The following is a 14,672-nucleotide window of genomic DNA, read 5'->3' as shown; positions in this document are numbered from 1 at the left end:
CTATTTCTGCTTTATTGACTATGCCAAAGCCTTTGACTGTATGGATTGCAATAAACTGTGGACAATTCTGAAAGAGATGGGAATACCAGACCACCTGACCTGCCTCTTGAGAAACATATGCAGGTCAGGAAGCAACAGTTAGAACTGGACATGGAACAACAGACTGGTTCCAAATAGGAAAAGGAGTACGTCAAGGCTGTATATTGTCACCCTGCTTGTTTTAACTTATATGCAGAGTACATCATGAGAAACTCTGGGCTGGAAGAAGCACAAGCTGGAATCAAGATTGCTGGGAGAAATATCAATAACTTCAGATATGCGGATGACACCACCCTTATGGCAGAGAGTGAAGAGGAACTAAAAAGCCTCTTGATGAAGGTGAAAGAGGAGAGTGAAAAAGTTGGCTTAAAGCTCAACATTCAGAAAACTAAGATCATGGCACCTGGTCCCATCACTTCATGGGAAATAGACGGGAAAACAGTGGAAACAGTGTCAGACTTTATTTTTTTGGGCTCCAAAATCACTGCAAATGGTGAATGCAGCCATGAAATTAAAGACGCTTACTCCTTGAAAGGAAAGTTATGACCAACCTAGATAGCATATTAAAAAGCAGAGACATTACTTTGCCAACAAAGGTCCGTCTAGTCAAAGCTATGGTTTCTCCAGTAGTCATGTACAGATGTGAGAGTTGAACCATAAAGAAGGCTGAGTGCTGGAGAATTGATGCTTCTGAACTGTGGTGTTGGAGAAGACTCTTGAGAGCCCCTTGGACAGCAAGGAGATCCAACCAGTCCATCCTAAAGGAGATCAGTCCTGGGTGTTCATTGGAAGGACTGATGCTGAAGCTGAAACTCCAGTACTTTGGCCACCTCATGTGAAGAGTTGACTCATTGGAAAAAACCCTGATGTTGGGAAAGATTTAGGGCAGGAGGAGAAGGGGACAACAGAGGATGCAATGGTTGGATGGCATCACCGACTTGATAGACATGAGTTTGGGTAAACTCTGGGAGTTTGTGATGGGCAGGGAGGCCTGGCGTGCTGCGATTCATGGAGTCGCAAAGAGTTGGACACGACTGAGCGACTGAACTGAAGTGTGACCCCATGGACTGTAGCCCTCCAGGCTCTTCTGTTCATGGGATTCTCCAGGCAAGAATACTGGAGTGGGTTGCCATTTCCTTCTCCAGGATAAAAATACCATTTTTCAATACTTTTCTTGTCAAAATATTTGGAAACAGTCTTAGTCGGCATTGCCGAGGGTTTAGGCTTCAGTCACATATTTTCACAGATTTGTCAAATATGTCATGGCGTTTAAGATGGCTTTGTGGACAGCTAGCATACTTGAGGCTCATTGTGTTTCTCCACTAATGTGTAGTGTTAAATTGTGGTCATATGCTTTCTTAAGGAGCCAATGTTAACCACGGTCAATGGCTGGACACCCCTCTTCATGCTGCCGCCAAGCAGAGCAGTGTGGAAATCATCCACCTGCTGATAGACTACGGGGCTGACCTCAAGTGCAAAAATGCCCAGGGCCAAAGTGCACTTGATCTGGCAGCTCCAAAGAGCAGCGTAGAGCAGGCGCTTCTGCTCCGGGAAGGTAAGGAAGGGTGAGCATCCCCTTTTCCACAAGCACATGTACTCTCTCTCCTTCCTGCCTCCCTGTAGACTGTCTTACCTATTTGCTTTTCCTGTTTCTAATTGGGAGTGGCTCGTGGGAGCAGGCGAGTGCTAGCATTGCCAGACGGGATTTTGTCACTTATAACAAAGGGACATTTTCATACACCTGTTATGTGTCTTTGTTTGTGCATTAACAAGAAAAGAGAGAAATTTGTTTTCACCTTAAAAAGGTGGAACTGCCCCATGTATCCTGGCATAAGCACATGATTGAGCAGGCTGCTTTGTAATACTTGAAGGCAATTTAGGGGAAATGAGAAAAATTTGTGTTAGATATGGTCAAGTGGACACAGAGTGTGTCTTTCAGAAACTGGACTAAATGGTGAAGTTGTTTGCCTATTCTCCAGCTCAGGGTGTTGGTGAATCTGTGCTCCCCATTGCCCCACGCCCATATCCACCATGGGCTAATGAATCTCTAGACGCCAGAGGAGGGAAGGCAGGCCCTCTACCAGGCTTGATATCCCAGATTCTATGGAGAACCATGCTGTGTCCCCATAAAAAGAGAACACTATCTGAGCCTCTCCGGAGCATTTGTATGCTCAGGAGACCATTAAAGTAATAGTAATTATTCAGCTTTCCATATGTCAGACATTGAGCTAGGTTTGAAAGAAACATTGATGCATCTCACTGAATTCTCAAAACCTCAAAGCTATGAGAACTTTATGGTAACTTGTACTTTAACCCAGCTCCAAATAGAAACAAGAGGAGCACAAAGAGATGGGCTTTCAGAAGGTCACACAGCTACTAAAATGTAGGACTAGGATGCTAACTAAGAGCTAAGATTCTAACTTGCCCTCTTCTTATTACTATTATTGGAGTACTATGGATTTTTGGCTTTCTTGGTGAGTCAGCTGGTAAAGAACCCACTTGCCAATGCAGGAGATGCAAGAGGCTTGGGTTCGATCCCTGGGTCAGGAAGATTCCCTGGAGAAGGAAATAGCAACCTGTTCCAGTATGCTTGCCTGGAAAATTCCATGGACAGAGGAGCCTGGTGGGCTATGGTCCATGGGGTCGCAGAGAGTCAGACATGACTGAGTGCATACACATATTATTAATTTACAATGTCATGTTTCAGGTGTATAGCAAAATGATTCTATATATATATATATGATTTATATATGTATAAATATAGATATGTATATATAGATATAGATATATATGGGCTTCCCAGGTGGTACTAATGGTAAAGAACCCACCAGCCAGTGCAGGAGATGTAAGAGATGTAGGTTCGATCCCTGGGTCGGGAAGATCCCCTGGAGGAGGGCTCAGGAACCCACTCCAGTATTCTTGCCTGGAGAATCTCATGGACAGAGGAGCCTGGCAGGCTACCATCCAAAGGGTTGCAAAGAGTCAGATGTGACTGAAGTGACATAGCATGCATGTATATGTATATTCTTTTTCAGATTCTTTTCCCTTGTTGGTTATTATAAAATATTGAGTGTAGGTCCCTGTGCTATACAGTATGTCCTTATTGTTTCTCTCGTTTTATATATACTAGTATGTATCTATTAACCCCACAGTCCTAATTTATCCCTCCCTTCCTTCCCTTTTGGTAACCATATTTCCAGTGTGTGCTCTTATTGTTTGGATGCCACAATCCTGAATCTTCTGAAACAATTTCTAATGGGGAAGAGTTTAATTTCACTCACCAGATCCATTTTGTGAAACCACCCCCGTGTCTTGTATACATTATACCTTCCAAGTGGGAGGCTTGCATCTGTAGTTTTAGTGCTTCTTAAGCTTCATGGTGCTTACAGATCACCTGGAAATCTCCTTAAAATGCAGATTCTGATTCAGGAACTCTGGGGTGGGGCCCCAAAGTCTATATGGCCACCAGCTCCCGGGTGATGCTGATGTTGCCAGTCTGAGGACACACTTTGAGTAAGACTGGTCTACATTATTTCCAGTAGTCCGTGTCATTAATGGTTGTTCTTTGATTTGAGTCTCTACTAACAGCTCCCAGTTTGGAAATACCAGGTACTTAACAATTATTAGCTAAGAATATGGTTTATAGCCACTGTCACATTTCCTGTTTCCTTCCATCAAAGATGTCTCCAGGTCCAAGATTTATATTTCTTCTAAACAAGTTCCTCTGCCTTCCATCTTCATCAGTACAGCTGCTCACTCTAGAAGACTGGACACCAGCTATGTCAGAGGTCACTCTGAGGAGCTTTAGTTGTGTGACAGGAGAGACACTTTGCATTCTAGCTTCCTAAGGTCTTGACTAAGGGTAATGGTCTGCTCCTCCAGGTATCTTTCAGGCACATGGGTGCTCCTTGGCAATATCAATCCAAGTGTTATCTGGCTTTTGGCCTACGTAGTCACTATTTCTCATGGAGTGCAAGACGCTGTGACAGTGGGCTTTTCTTGAAAAGGAAAGCTTTGTATAGTCCAGTAATTACATAGATCTCCTTGCAGCAGTCTTTGTTGATACAGTAAGGAAAAGAAATAACAGGGCATTACAGATGCCCGTGCGTGCCGAGGATCCCAGCCAAATGCTCATTCAGCCTGTTCCACCATGTTTTTGACCATGGCTAATTTGCTTTCCTTCAGGACTCAAAGCCACAGGCATGACAACTCTTTGAGACCTCACAAGACTGAGGTGCAGGCTCTAACTGGGTCTAAGTGGGTTGTATCCTTTCTCCAGATCCTCTGTTGAGCTGGGATCCTTGTCAGAATGAAGGCCCCTGTTCTGAGTGTGAGTGGGGACCCAGCCAGCACCACCTCAGGGGCAGCTCAAGTCAGGAGGTCCCTGAGGCCTGACTGTCAGGCCCTGCACGTCTGCTACCACCTCCTCTGTGACCATGTGTTTGAATTCCTCCCGCAGGCCCACCTGCTCTTTCCCAGCTGTGCCGCCTGTGTGTCCGGAAGTGCTTGGGTCGCAACTGTCACAAGATCATCCACAAACTATACCTGCCGGACCCACTGGAAAAATTCCTCCTATACCAGTAGTCCCAGCTGTCTATAGGAAGATGCTTGGGAATAAACAGGTTGTTGCCTGCTGTACCCAGGGTGCCTAGTATAGATGCGCAACGGCTAGACTCCTGGTGTCTTCACGTGAGCTAAGCTAGTCAGAGCGTAACACTGATGAACTGGAGTACGTGGGGAATAGAGACTCCTGATTAATGTAGCATTCTTTTTAACCAAGGCGCAGTCAGAAACCTTTTCATTTTTATTTCTTGTTAAGAAATTTAAAAAAATTGTGAAGTAGAGTGAAACTAGTAGGCAGTTTTTCAAGATTCATGATTCTCTATTATCTAATGTTACCATTCTGAATAGCATGTAGACATGTAAATCTGGGTGGATAAGATTATGATGAATATAAGTCTTGCAAAATAGATTCTTGATTCAGTGATTCCCTCCTTCCCCTTTGTTTCTTTTCATGAATAAATCTGTGCTAAAATTTTATTTCCTTGTGTTTTATTTTATATATAAAAAAGCCAAATACTTTAAAACATCACAGTTAATTGAAGCTTGCAGTTATCGAGGTCCTGGTTGATGTTGATTACACATGGGAATGATAATATTTTGAATGTATTGGGCTGGCCAAAAAGTTCATTTGGGTTTTCCCAGACAATGTTATAAAAACTCGAACAAACTTTTTGGCCAATTCACTATTAGGTTAAATACAGTTCATTATTAAAATTAGTTTCACTTCTTTTTAAATGTGACTGCAATCCAATTTTAAATTATACATGTGGCTAACATGATATTTCAGTTGATACTGTTCTAGACTTTTTCTGATTTTCATGACTCAGATATCAATAAGTACTCATAGTTAACTATTTGGGGGATAAAGATTAAATTCTTATTTCATATCAATTAAGAAACAAGTATTGGTTTGTAGAAAATGTTAAAACATTTCAAATGATGGTATAAAATACTGGAATAAAATGTTCATGAATATAAATGAAAGGGGAGCTCTTTTCTAAGGATAGTATCAAAGAAACTTTAAAGGCAAATACTGATAGATTAAAATAGATATCATAGAATATGCAGGAAATGGAGGCTTTCTGTCTTCTGAGTGTTTGCCAGAGTGCCTTTTTTGGTCTGCTTGCATCATGCTGAATGTCTAAAGTCTGTGTTAAGCCCAGGATGTCCTAGGATGTTCAGAGTGTCTGTGACCACAAGGAACTTGACAATCCTGTTGTTGCATCCACTTTTGGAAATTTTGGACCATGAATTTCATGAATCGCTTGTATGAATCTCCCAAATCTGGTAAGTGTGTGTGTGTGTGTGTGTGTGTGCGCGCCCCCAAACCGATCCTTCTGCATCCAGAATGGGTGTGGAACAAGTCCAGATCCCTGCATCTTGGTGGTATTGTGATGTTTGATGGTTTATGATTGGGCACGAGATAGTCTTTATTCTTCTTCTTTTTTAATGAGATAGTCTTTGCATTCCCTTTGAGCCCTGCATTCCATCAAGCTAGAATTAGACCCTGAGTTGAATCATCTAGTTTATATGAGATTATATGGCTTGCTTTTGGGGGTTCTGACCACTAATATGGATTATTTCATTTTTTTCACAGGATGTGGAATGTTTTATTCCCAAAGTGGTGTGACTTCTTGCCGTTTTAATCATATTTGAAGTACCCTGCAGTAACTTCTCCATTCATTCATGCATTTTTTACTCAGCATCTATTATGTGCCAGACACAGTTTGAGGCTATGAGAAAGAAAGATGAGGTCCTTGCCCTTGAAAAGCTTATGTGTCAGTGGAGGCAACAGGGAATAAGCATACACATGTCATCATGACAGGAAATGATAAAAATAAAGGAAATTGTGGTTAAGAGTGATGATGAGAGCCACTGTTTTAAGTAAGTTGATTAGGCAAGGTCCCTGGCTGGGTGACTGAATTTTGAAAGAAGTATTCATGTGTGTATCTAATATTTATTATTTAATTTTTGCTCTTAAGGTTTTAGTGACTGTTTTCAGTGTATTTTTAGTACATCTTGACGAGTTTTTTTTGTTTGTGTCTTTGCTTGATTTAATGTAACAATCCTATTACAAAAGTATTCTTTTAATTGAAGTATAGTTGATTTACAGTGTTTGTTTCTGGTGTACAGCAGAGTGATCCAGTTACACACATATATACCCATTGTTTTCCACTTACTTTTCCATTATGGTTTACTGCAGGATGTTGAATATAGTTCCCTGTGCTATACAGTGGGTCCTTGTTTATCTATTTTATATATAGTAGTTTGTATCTGCTAATCCCAAACTCCTACTTTATCTGTGCCCCCTCTTTGGTAAACCATAAGTTTGTTCTGTATGCCCATGAGTCTGTTTCTGTTTTGTAAGTAAGTTCATTGGTCACATTTTAGATTCCACATTTAAGTAATATCATATGGTACTTGTCTTTCTCTGACTTTGCTTAGTATGATAATCTGTAGGTTCATTGATGTTGCTGCAAATGGCGTTATTTCATTCTTTTTTGTGACTGAGTAACATTCTATTGCGTATGTATACCACATCTTTGTTATACATTTATCTGTTGATGGATATTTGGGTTGCTTCCATGTCTTGGTTATTGTGAATACTATTGCTGTGAACACTGGGGTGCATGTGTATTTTCAGATTAGAGTTTTCTTCAGATATGTGCCCAGGAGTGGCATTTCTGGATGATATGGCAACTCTATTTGTAGTTTTTAAGGAACCTACATATTGTTCTCCATGGTGGTGGCACTAATGTGCATATTGCCACCAACGGTGTAGTGGGGGGTTCCCTTTTCTCCACACCCTCTCCAGCATTTGTTTTTTGTAGATTTTTTGGTGATGGCCATTCTGACTTGTGTGAGGTGGTACCTTATTGTAGATGTGATTTGCATTTCTCTTAACAATTAGTGATGTTGAGCATCTTTTCGTGTGCCTGTTGGCCATCTGTGTATGTATTCTTAGAGAAATGTCTATTTAGGATTTAGGTGTTCTGCTCATTTTTTGATTGGGTTGTTTGTATTTTTTGGTATTGAGCTGCATGAGCTGTTTGTATATTTTGGAAATTAAGCCCTTGTCAGTTGCATCATTTGTGATTATTTTTTCCCAGTCCATAGGTTGTTTTTTCATTTTGTTTATTGTTTCCTTTGCTATGCAAAAGCTTATAAGTTTGACTAGGTCTCATTTATTTATTTTTGTTACAAATGTATTTTTTGATTCCTGTTCTCCCCACAAACTATTTTGTAATGATTTTCTAAGTTTCAAACTCTTTGAAACTGTCCTTTAAAATGGTGGTTACATATTTCTTAGCTATTTCCATATTGTTGGATATTTAATTATTTATTTCTAATGTCTTGCTATTATAAATAATATGAGTGTGAACTTCATTTTGATAAATCTTAAAACAGTTGAAGTATTTCTTAGATTTTCAGAAGTGGTATTTCCTAAGAAAACAATTTAAAATAATAGTATAAAATACTTTAAAATATCTACATAATGAATCATTTTAAGGGAAAATTATTTTCATAACCAAACAAATACCACATATTATCTGTTCAAATGCCATCTGTCTCCCTACAGAGATATCCAATATATTCATCTGTATACCATGTGCCTATCATCTGTCTATCCGTCCATCATTTATCTGACTGTATCCATCACCTGCCATGACCCATTATTTTAAAAACTAAGCTTGCATGTGTCACTTCAAGACGCAAACCTCAACTCTCTGAAAAGCCCATCAATTATTTAAAAGGTTGGGTACATCATTCAACATCTCTAAGTTTTTGTTCATATTTTATTAAGGAACCATTTCTCCCAAAGTATTCTCCTCCCTGATATTTCTAATATTGCCATGTCAAACAAACCTGAGGTTTACAGATAATTCTCTTTTCAATAACAGTGCTCATTGCAGAGACGATTTTATGTGCTTCCCACATAGAGAACAGCTGACTCTTCAGAGACAGTGCCTGAAGTTGTCATGGTGAGGGCTGAATCATTGTCAAGGAAGGGCACTCTGTGCACTGGAGGACCTCTCGTTTACACCCATTCCAAATCCTTGCCAGGGGCTACTCCTGCATGAACATTTGCATGTGAAATATCAGTACATCATCTTTCTTTAGCAGAGTCTGTACCAGGACGAAGGCAGGGGTCAGACAGGGTCACGGTCACAATAGCAGCTTCATCTTTTAACATGAGTGTAACCTGTAGAAAATTATGTACTAAGTTTTAGTTTTCGTTAATTAAATTTCCTCTCCTGCCATCGTTATGTCTTGAAAATCTTTCAACTTGCAAAAAACTTGCAAGAATAATACAATGAATATTTGTCCATCTTATCACTTCACTTTGTCAGTTGATAAGATTTGCCACATTTGCTTATGCCTTTTTGTATATGTATATGAACATATGTATGTATATATACATATTTGTATGAATGTGTGTATACACACTTACATATATAAGTAGGCCCATGAATAATGAATACCTGTACACATATTTTTAAAAATGAACCCTTTGTAAGTAAACTATGAGTGTTATGATTCTTCACCAGGGCTAGGATTAGGAGGAGGTGAGTGAGGCAAAAAATTTAAGGGGGCACCGAAAAATGTCATCAGAAGAAAAATTGTAGTGCAGTATTAAGAAAATTCAAATGTTAAGGGAAACAGGTCCCCAATGACCAAAATATCAAAAATTTTAATAAAGACAGGCTGTGGTTTGTTTTACAACCCTGCATAACAGTGTAATGAAAACAGTGTTCCCAATCAGCCCAAGGTCCTGGGACATGGGGCCGCTGGGTTTATGAGGAATGACAGTGGCTTGTGAACAGAATGTGCAGTGCTGACTTTACATATAGTCAAGCAGTTTGACCATAGAGCTTACATTAACTTTTTCTTTAAAAAAAATTTTTATTAGGCTGCCCCATGTTTTAGTTGTGGCATGTGGGATCTTAGTTCCCTGACCAGAGATCAAACTTGGGCTCACTGCATTGGGAGCACAGAGTCTTAACTACTGGACCACCAAGGAAGTCCCAAGTTTTTCTGTTTGGTGCAAAATATGTACATAGGGACATACGTTTCTCTCACGCTTCCACAAGATGAGTACTTCAAGTAAGCATGTCCTAAGAACACAGCTTCTTTGACAAGCGTGGGCGATGCAGTGATCACACGCAGGAAGTTTGACATTGATGCACTTGGAGTATCCGATATACATCTGTATTTAAATTTCTGTAGTTGTGGCACTGATGTCTTTTATGCCTTATCCTCCCCAATCAGGATCCAATCAAGGATCATCACATTTACTGATCAAGTCTCTTCATTCTCCTGTCATTTAGAAAGCCTCCCCCCCCACTTTTGTGTTTTATGCCACCCCACTGGCATTTTTGAAGAGTTCAGCCTCATTGTTATGAAGACTCTCTCTCAGTTTTGATTTGCCTGATTGTTTGCTCAAGAATACTACATTATGCCTGATTTTCAAAAAACACATCCTTGTTTGAATCGTACTGCACTGACCTATGGAGTAAGAATGAGTGACAGCTTTCTGAAGTAACAACAGCAGCCAGCTCAGTGTGCGGAGCCAGTTAGGCGGGCAAGACTAAGACAGGACTTTGTTCAGGAAAAGCAGATCACGCAGAATGACCAGAGGAGAGGCGCACCTTTTAGGTTTTAAAGGTTTTGTACTGGAAAACTTGCTGGCTGCAATGACAAGAGGTTTCAGCTCTGGGGCCGACTTTGACTGACTGAAGGTGACTTCCAAGTCTCTCCAAGGTGCAGGAGAAAAGTCTTGGAATCCCATGAGTGATGTCAGCCAAAGATCTACAGGTGAGGGGTGGGGCAGAGTCAGTGGCCAGTGTTAAGTCTGCATTTGATAAAGAATGATTATGGCCTTACTGCTGCTACAGGCCATAATTCTTTTTCCTTACCTAACTTGGGCTGAGTTTCCTAAACATGCAGACAGACACAGAGACCGACTCAAAGCTGGTAGATTGTTTTGCTCTTGCGGCTTCTTGTAAGCCAAGCTGTTTCTCTTTAATGAAAGCTCATATACATGTAGTTCAACTCTATCCACATGTGGATCCTTAAAAATGCATCAACTTCCCTCATAATATTTTTCTAATTCCTGACTAGAACTGTTGTTAAACAGTTTAAAAAAAACAACAAGCAGTTCCCATCTTCCAGCATCCACAGGTGTTGATCAGCATTATGAGAAGATAAAATGGTGATTAATTCCTTCCCAGATGCTAAGGCAACAAGCTTCAAATCTTCTTTATTGTTGTTTTGGACAATCAAGTTAACTTTGAACATAGAGAAACATTATCTTCTTGGAATTTAATGAAAAGTAAATAAAGCTTTACAATGAAGATTTTGCTCAGAGAATGGGATGCTTTCCAGCTCTCCTGCTGCACTGTCTGTTTAACTCCTTGACAGCCAGTCTACACTGGGAGTAAATTTCTCCCTCTGCCAAATACAAGGTTCATTTTTCTTCAGATCTTTCCTGATACAGAAATGAACAATATATATATGCTTATGGCATTCTCAGTTAATTCTACAAATACAGCTGGAGGGCAATTTCAGTTCAGTTCAGTCGGTCAGTCGTGTCCAACTCTTTGCAACCCCATGAACCACAGCACGCCAGGCCTCCCTATCCATCACCAGCTTACGGAGTTTACCCAAACTTGTGTCCATTGAGTTGGTAATGCCATCCAACCATCTCATCCTCTGTCGTCCCCTTCTCCTCCTGCTCTCAATCTTTCCCAGAATCATGGTCTTTTCAAATGAGTCAGCTCTTCGCATCAGGTGGCCAAAGTATTGGAGTTTCAGCTTTAACATCAGTCCTTCCAATGAACACCCAGAACTGATCTCCTTTGGGATGGACTGGTGGAATCTCCTTGCAGTCCAAGGGACTCTCAAGAGTCCTCTCCAACACCACAGTTCAAAAGCATCAATTCTTCGGCACTTAGCTTTCTTTAGTCCAACTCTTACATCCATACATGACTACTGGAAAAACCATAGCCTTGACTAGACTTACCTTTGTTGACAAAGTAATGTCTCTGCTTTTTAATATGCTGTATAGGTTGGTCATAACTTTCCTTCTAAGGAATAAGTGTCTTAATTTCACGGCTGCAGTCACCATCTGCAGTGATTTTGGAACCCCCAAAAATAAAGTCAGCCACTGTTTCCCCATTTATCTGCCATGAAGTGATGGGACCAGATGCCATGATCTTAGTTTTCTGAATGTTGAGCTTTAAGCCAACTTTTTCACTCTCTTTCACTTTCATCAAGAGGCTCTTTAGTTCTTCTTCACTTTCTGCCATAAGGGTGGTGTCATCTGCATATCTGAGGTTATTGATATTTCTCCTGGCAATCTTGATTCCAGCTTGTGCTTCATCCAGCCCAGCATTTTGCATGATGTACTCTGCATATAAGTTAAATAAGCAGGGTGACAATATACCCCCTGACGTACTCCTTTTCCTATTTGGAACCAGTCTGTTGTTCCATGTCCAGTTCTAACTGTTGCTTCCTGACATGCATACAGGTTTCTCAAGAGGCAGGTCAGATGGTCTGGTATTCCCATCTCTTTCCGAATTTCCCACAGTTTATTGTGACCCACACAGTCAAAGGCTTTGACATAGTCAATAAGGCAAAAATAGATGTTTTTCTGGAACTCTCTTGCTTTTTCGATGATCCAGCAGATGTTGGCAATTTTCTCTGCCTTTTCTAAAACCAGCTTGAATATCTGGAAGTTCACGGTTCACGTTTTGCTGAAGCCTGGCTTGGAGAATTTTGAGCATTACTTTACTAGCATGTGAGATGAGTGCAATTGTGCGGTAGTTTGAACATTCTTTGGCATTTCCTTTCTTTGGGATTGGAATGAAAACTGACCTTTTTCAGTCGTGTGGCCACTGCTGAGTTTTCCAAATTTGCTGACATATTAGGTGCAGCACTTTAACAGCATCATCTTTTAGGATTTTAAATAGGTCAGCTGGAATTCCATCACCACTAGCTTTGTTCGTAGTGATGCTTCCTAAGGCCCACTTGACTTCACAGTCCAAGATGTCTGGCTCTAGGTGAGTGGCAATTTGGCAGTATTTAAATTTTAAGTGAACTGATTAATAATTGTAGATTCATATGCAGTTACAAGAAATAATACAGAAAGGGCTCCTATAGGTTGGCCCAGTTTCCCCCAATGATAACTTTGTGCAAAACTGTAGTACAATATCACAATCAGGAAATCAACGTTGAGACCATCCATTGATCTCATTCGGGATTCTCGTTTGACTTGTACCCACTCCTGTGTGTCTTTAGTTCTGTAGAAAAGATCACATGTGTATGAGTACAACTTGGACCCAGTGTGTCCACTCTTAGTAATCTCACCTCTGGCAATAATTGCATATTGTCACTGAGCCAAATCTGGGTCCACTCAATGTGATAAAGTCTATTGACACTGCATTGTGATGAAGGAATGTATAGCGTTTATTACAGAATACCAACCAAGGAGAATGGGCAGCTCATGCTCAAATGACCCAGACTCTCCAATGGCCTTTAGGGGAGGGGTTTTAAAGGCATTGTGAGTGAGGGAACTTCAGGTTGTGTGGTGAGCTTGTGCACAGTTCTTGGATTGGTTAGCATCATGATGATGTTTCAAGCATCATCAACCTTTGCGTTTTGACCAGTCTGAGGTCTACATGCTTGTGGTCAGTTTTCATCTGGTGGGGGCCTGCTTCCTGTAAAAACAACTTAGGCATGTGTGTCAGACCTTTGTATCTTTTAGGGAACTGAGAATTCAGTTAGTCTGCTATGTGGCAGATTTATAGTCTAAATTGTTACCATTTCCCCAGCCTAACAGCTATTCTTTGTTTCTAGTCTTCACATTTCCTACTTACTAATTCAGATTGGGGAGGCCTGGGAGAGTAAAGCAAAAAAGCCTTTCACTGAAAAGAACAGGGACACAGGGGCATGTGTTGGGCTCCAGTTACCCCTTTTCTTTGATAGTCCTCTGTCTTGAGGGGCACAGGTTCAGGACAAGAACGGGAATACACTTTCAAATAGGTTAATCATAAACTTGGGGAACAGAGTTTAAGGGGGACTCAGTTTCAGTATGTGCATGAAGCCATATGTAGAAATCTATGAAGTGCAGTGTTTTTGCAGTAGTAAAAGAAAATGGTAACACTCTGCCTCCATCATTAGGGGGATAATGAAATACTTTTGGTGTGAAATACTTACGAAATGCTCTGCTGTAGTGAATAAAGAAAAGGACAGAGCTATTGAGTTACTCTGCTGAAATGAAAAGATCCCCAAGACAAAATAAGTATAAAAAGTGTTTGTGTTAATATAATTACAATCATGTGGAAAAGGCACAGCAATAAATGTGTATCCCCATGTATGCAGGAAAATGCACTTTAAAATATGCAGGACATTCCTCAGAGCAGTGGCTCCCACATGGGTCAACTGAGGCTCGGTGACTCTGAAACAGTAAGGCTGTATCTTTGACATTAAAAATAATCGGTGATCACTGCACAAGCAGACTATGCTTGAGACTAACTCAGAGCCTTCCCAAATGGGGAAGGAAAGTCCCTTTCTACTTGGAGAGGGAGTGGAAATCCAGGGGTGGCCATCAGCCTGAGCCAGCACCCGAGGGTATGGCGAAGCTGGGTGTATTTGAAAAAGACACGGATAAAACCCCAAATGTTTTGTAAAGGCAAATGGGGAAAACTCCACACAGTAAAACTTTTTATAACTAATCATTGAAAGATAGAAGCTCACCTCCAGGCCCCCCTGCTGCCCAGCAATCCATTTTTTTTTTCCAATAGCAACCCTGAATTATTTATTTAGAAGTTAAACTATAATGTGTGGAGGAGGGTGAGCAGGGCATTTAGTGCAACCCCTGCAGTCAGAAGGTAGAAACTAGAAGTTCTTTCCAAATGTGCATTTTTGTAACATATAGACACATTTTCCCATAAGAAACTCCCAGAAAAATTGAAACCACATGTGCAGATGGTCAGGGCGTGCTGTGTTAAGTTGCTGTGCAAGCAATTCAGCAGGGCTGCAGCAAAACCAGCTTTCTCAGCTCCTGG

At 40.7% G+C, this 14,672-nt stretch overlaps 1 protein-coding gene across 4 annotated transcripts in view; it reads left to right on the top strand.

The window, feature by feature from the left end:
• The window catches only part of ASB11 (ankyrin repeat and SOCS box containing 11), a 29,843-nt gene extending 24,764 nt beyond the window's left edge, over window positions 1-5,079 (top strand). For all 4 annotated transcript variants that reach the window (XM_043459591.1, XM_043459589.1, XM_043459592.1 and 1 more), the window contains 2 exons: window positions 1,403-1,594; window positions 4,499-5,079. In XM_043459591.1, coding sequence (XP_043315526.1) covers window positions 1,403-1,594; window positions 4,499-4,623 — 317 coding nt within the window. In that variant the 3' untranslated portion in view covers window positions 4,624-5,079. The remainder of the gene's footprint in view (window positions 1-1,402; window positions 1,595-4,498) is intronic.
• The last annotated feature ends 9,593 nt before the right edge of the window (window positions 5,080-14,672 follow it).

The sequence above is a fragment of the Cervus canadensis genome, chromosome X, assembly GCF_019320065.1.
Source record: "Cervus canadensis isolate Bull #8, Minnesota chromosome X, ASM1932006v1, whole genome shotgun sequence".
Lineage (NCBI taxonomy): Eukaryota > Metazoa > Chordata > Mammalia > Artiodactyla > Cervidae > Cervus > Cervus canadensis.
The sequence above is the reverse complement of the archived record's forward strand: the minus strand, read 5'-3'. Positions and strand labels throughout refer to the sequence as shown.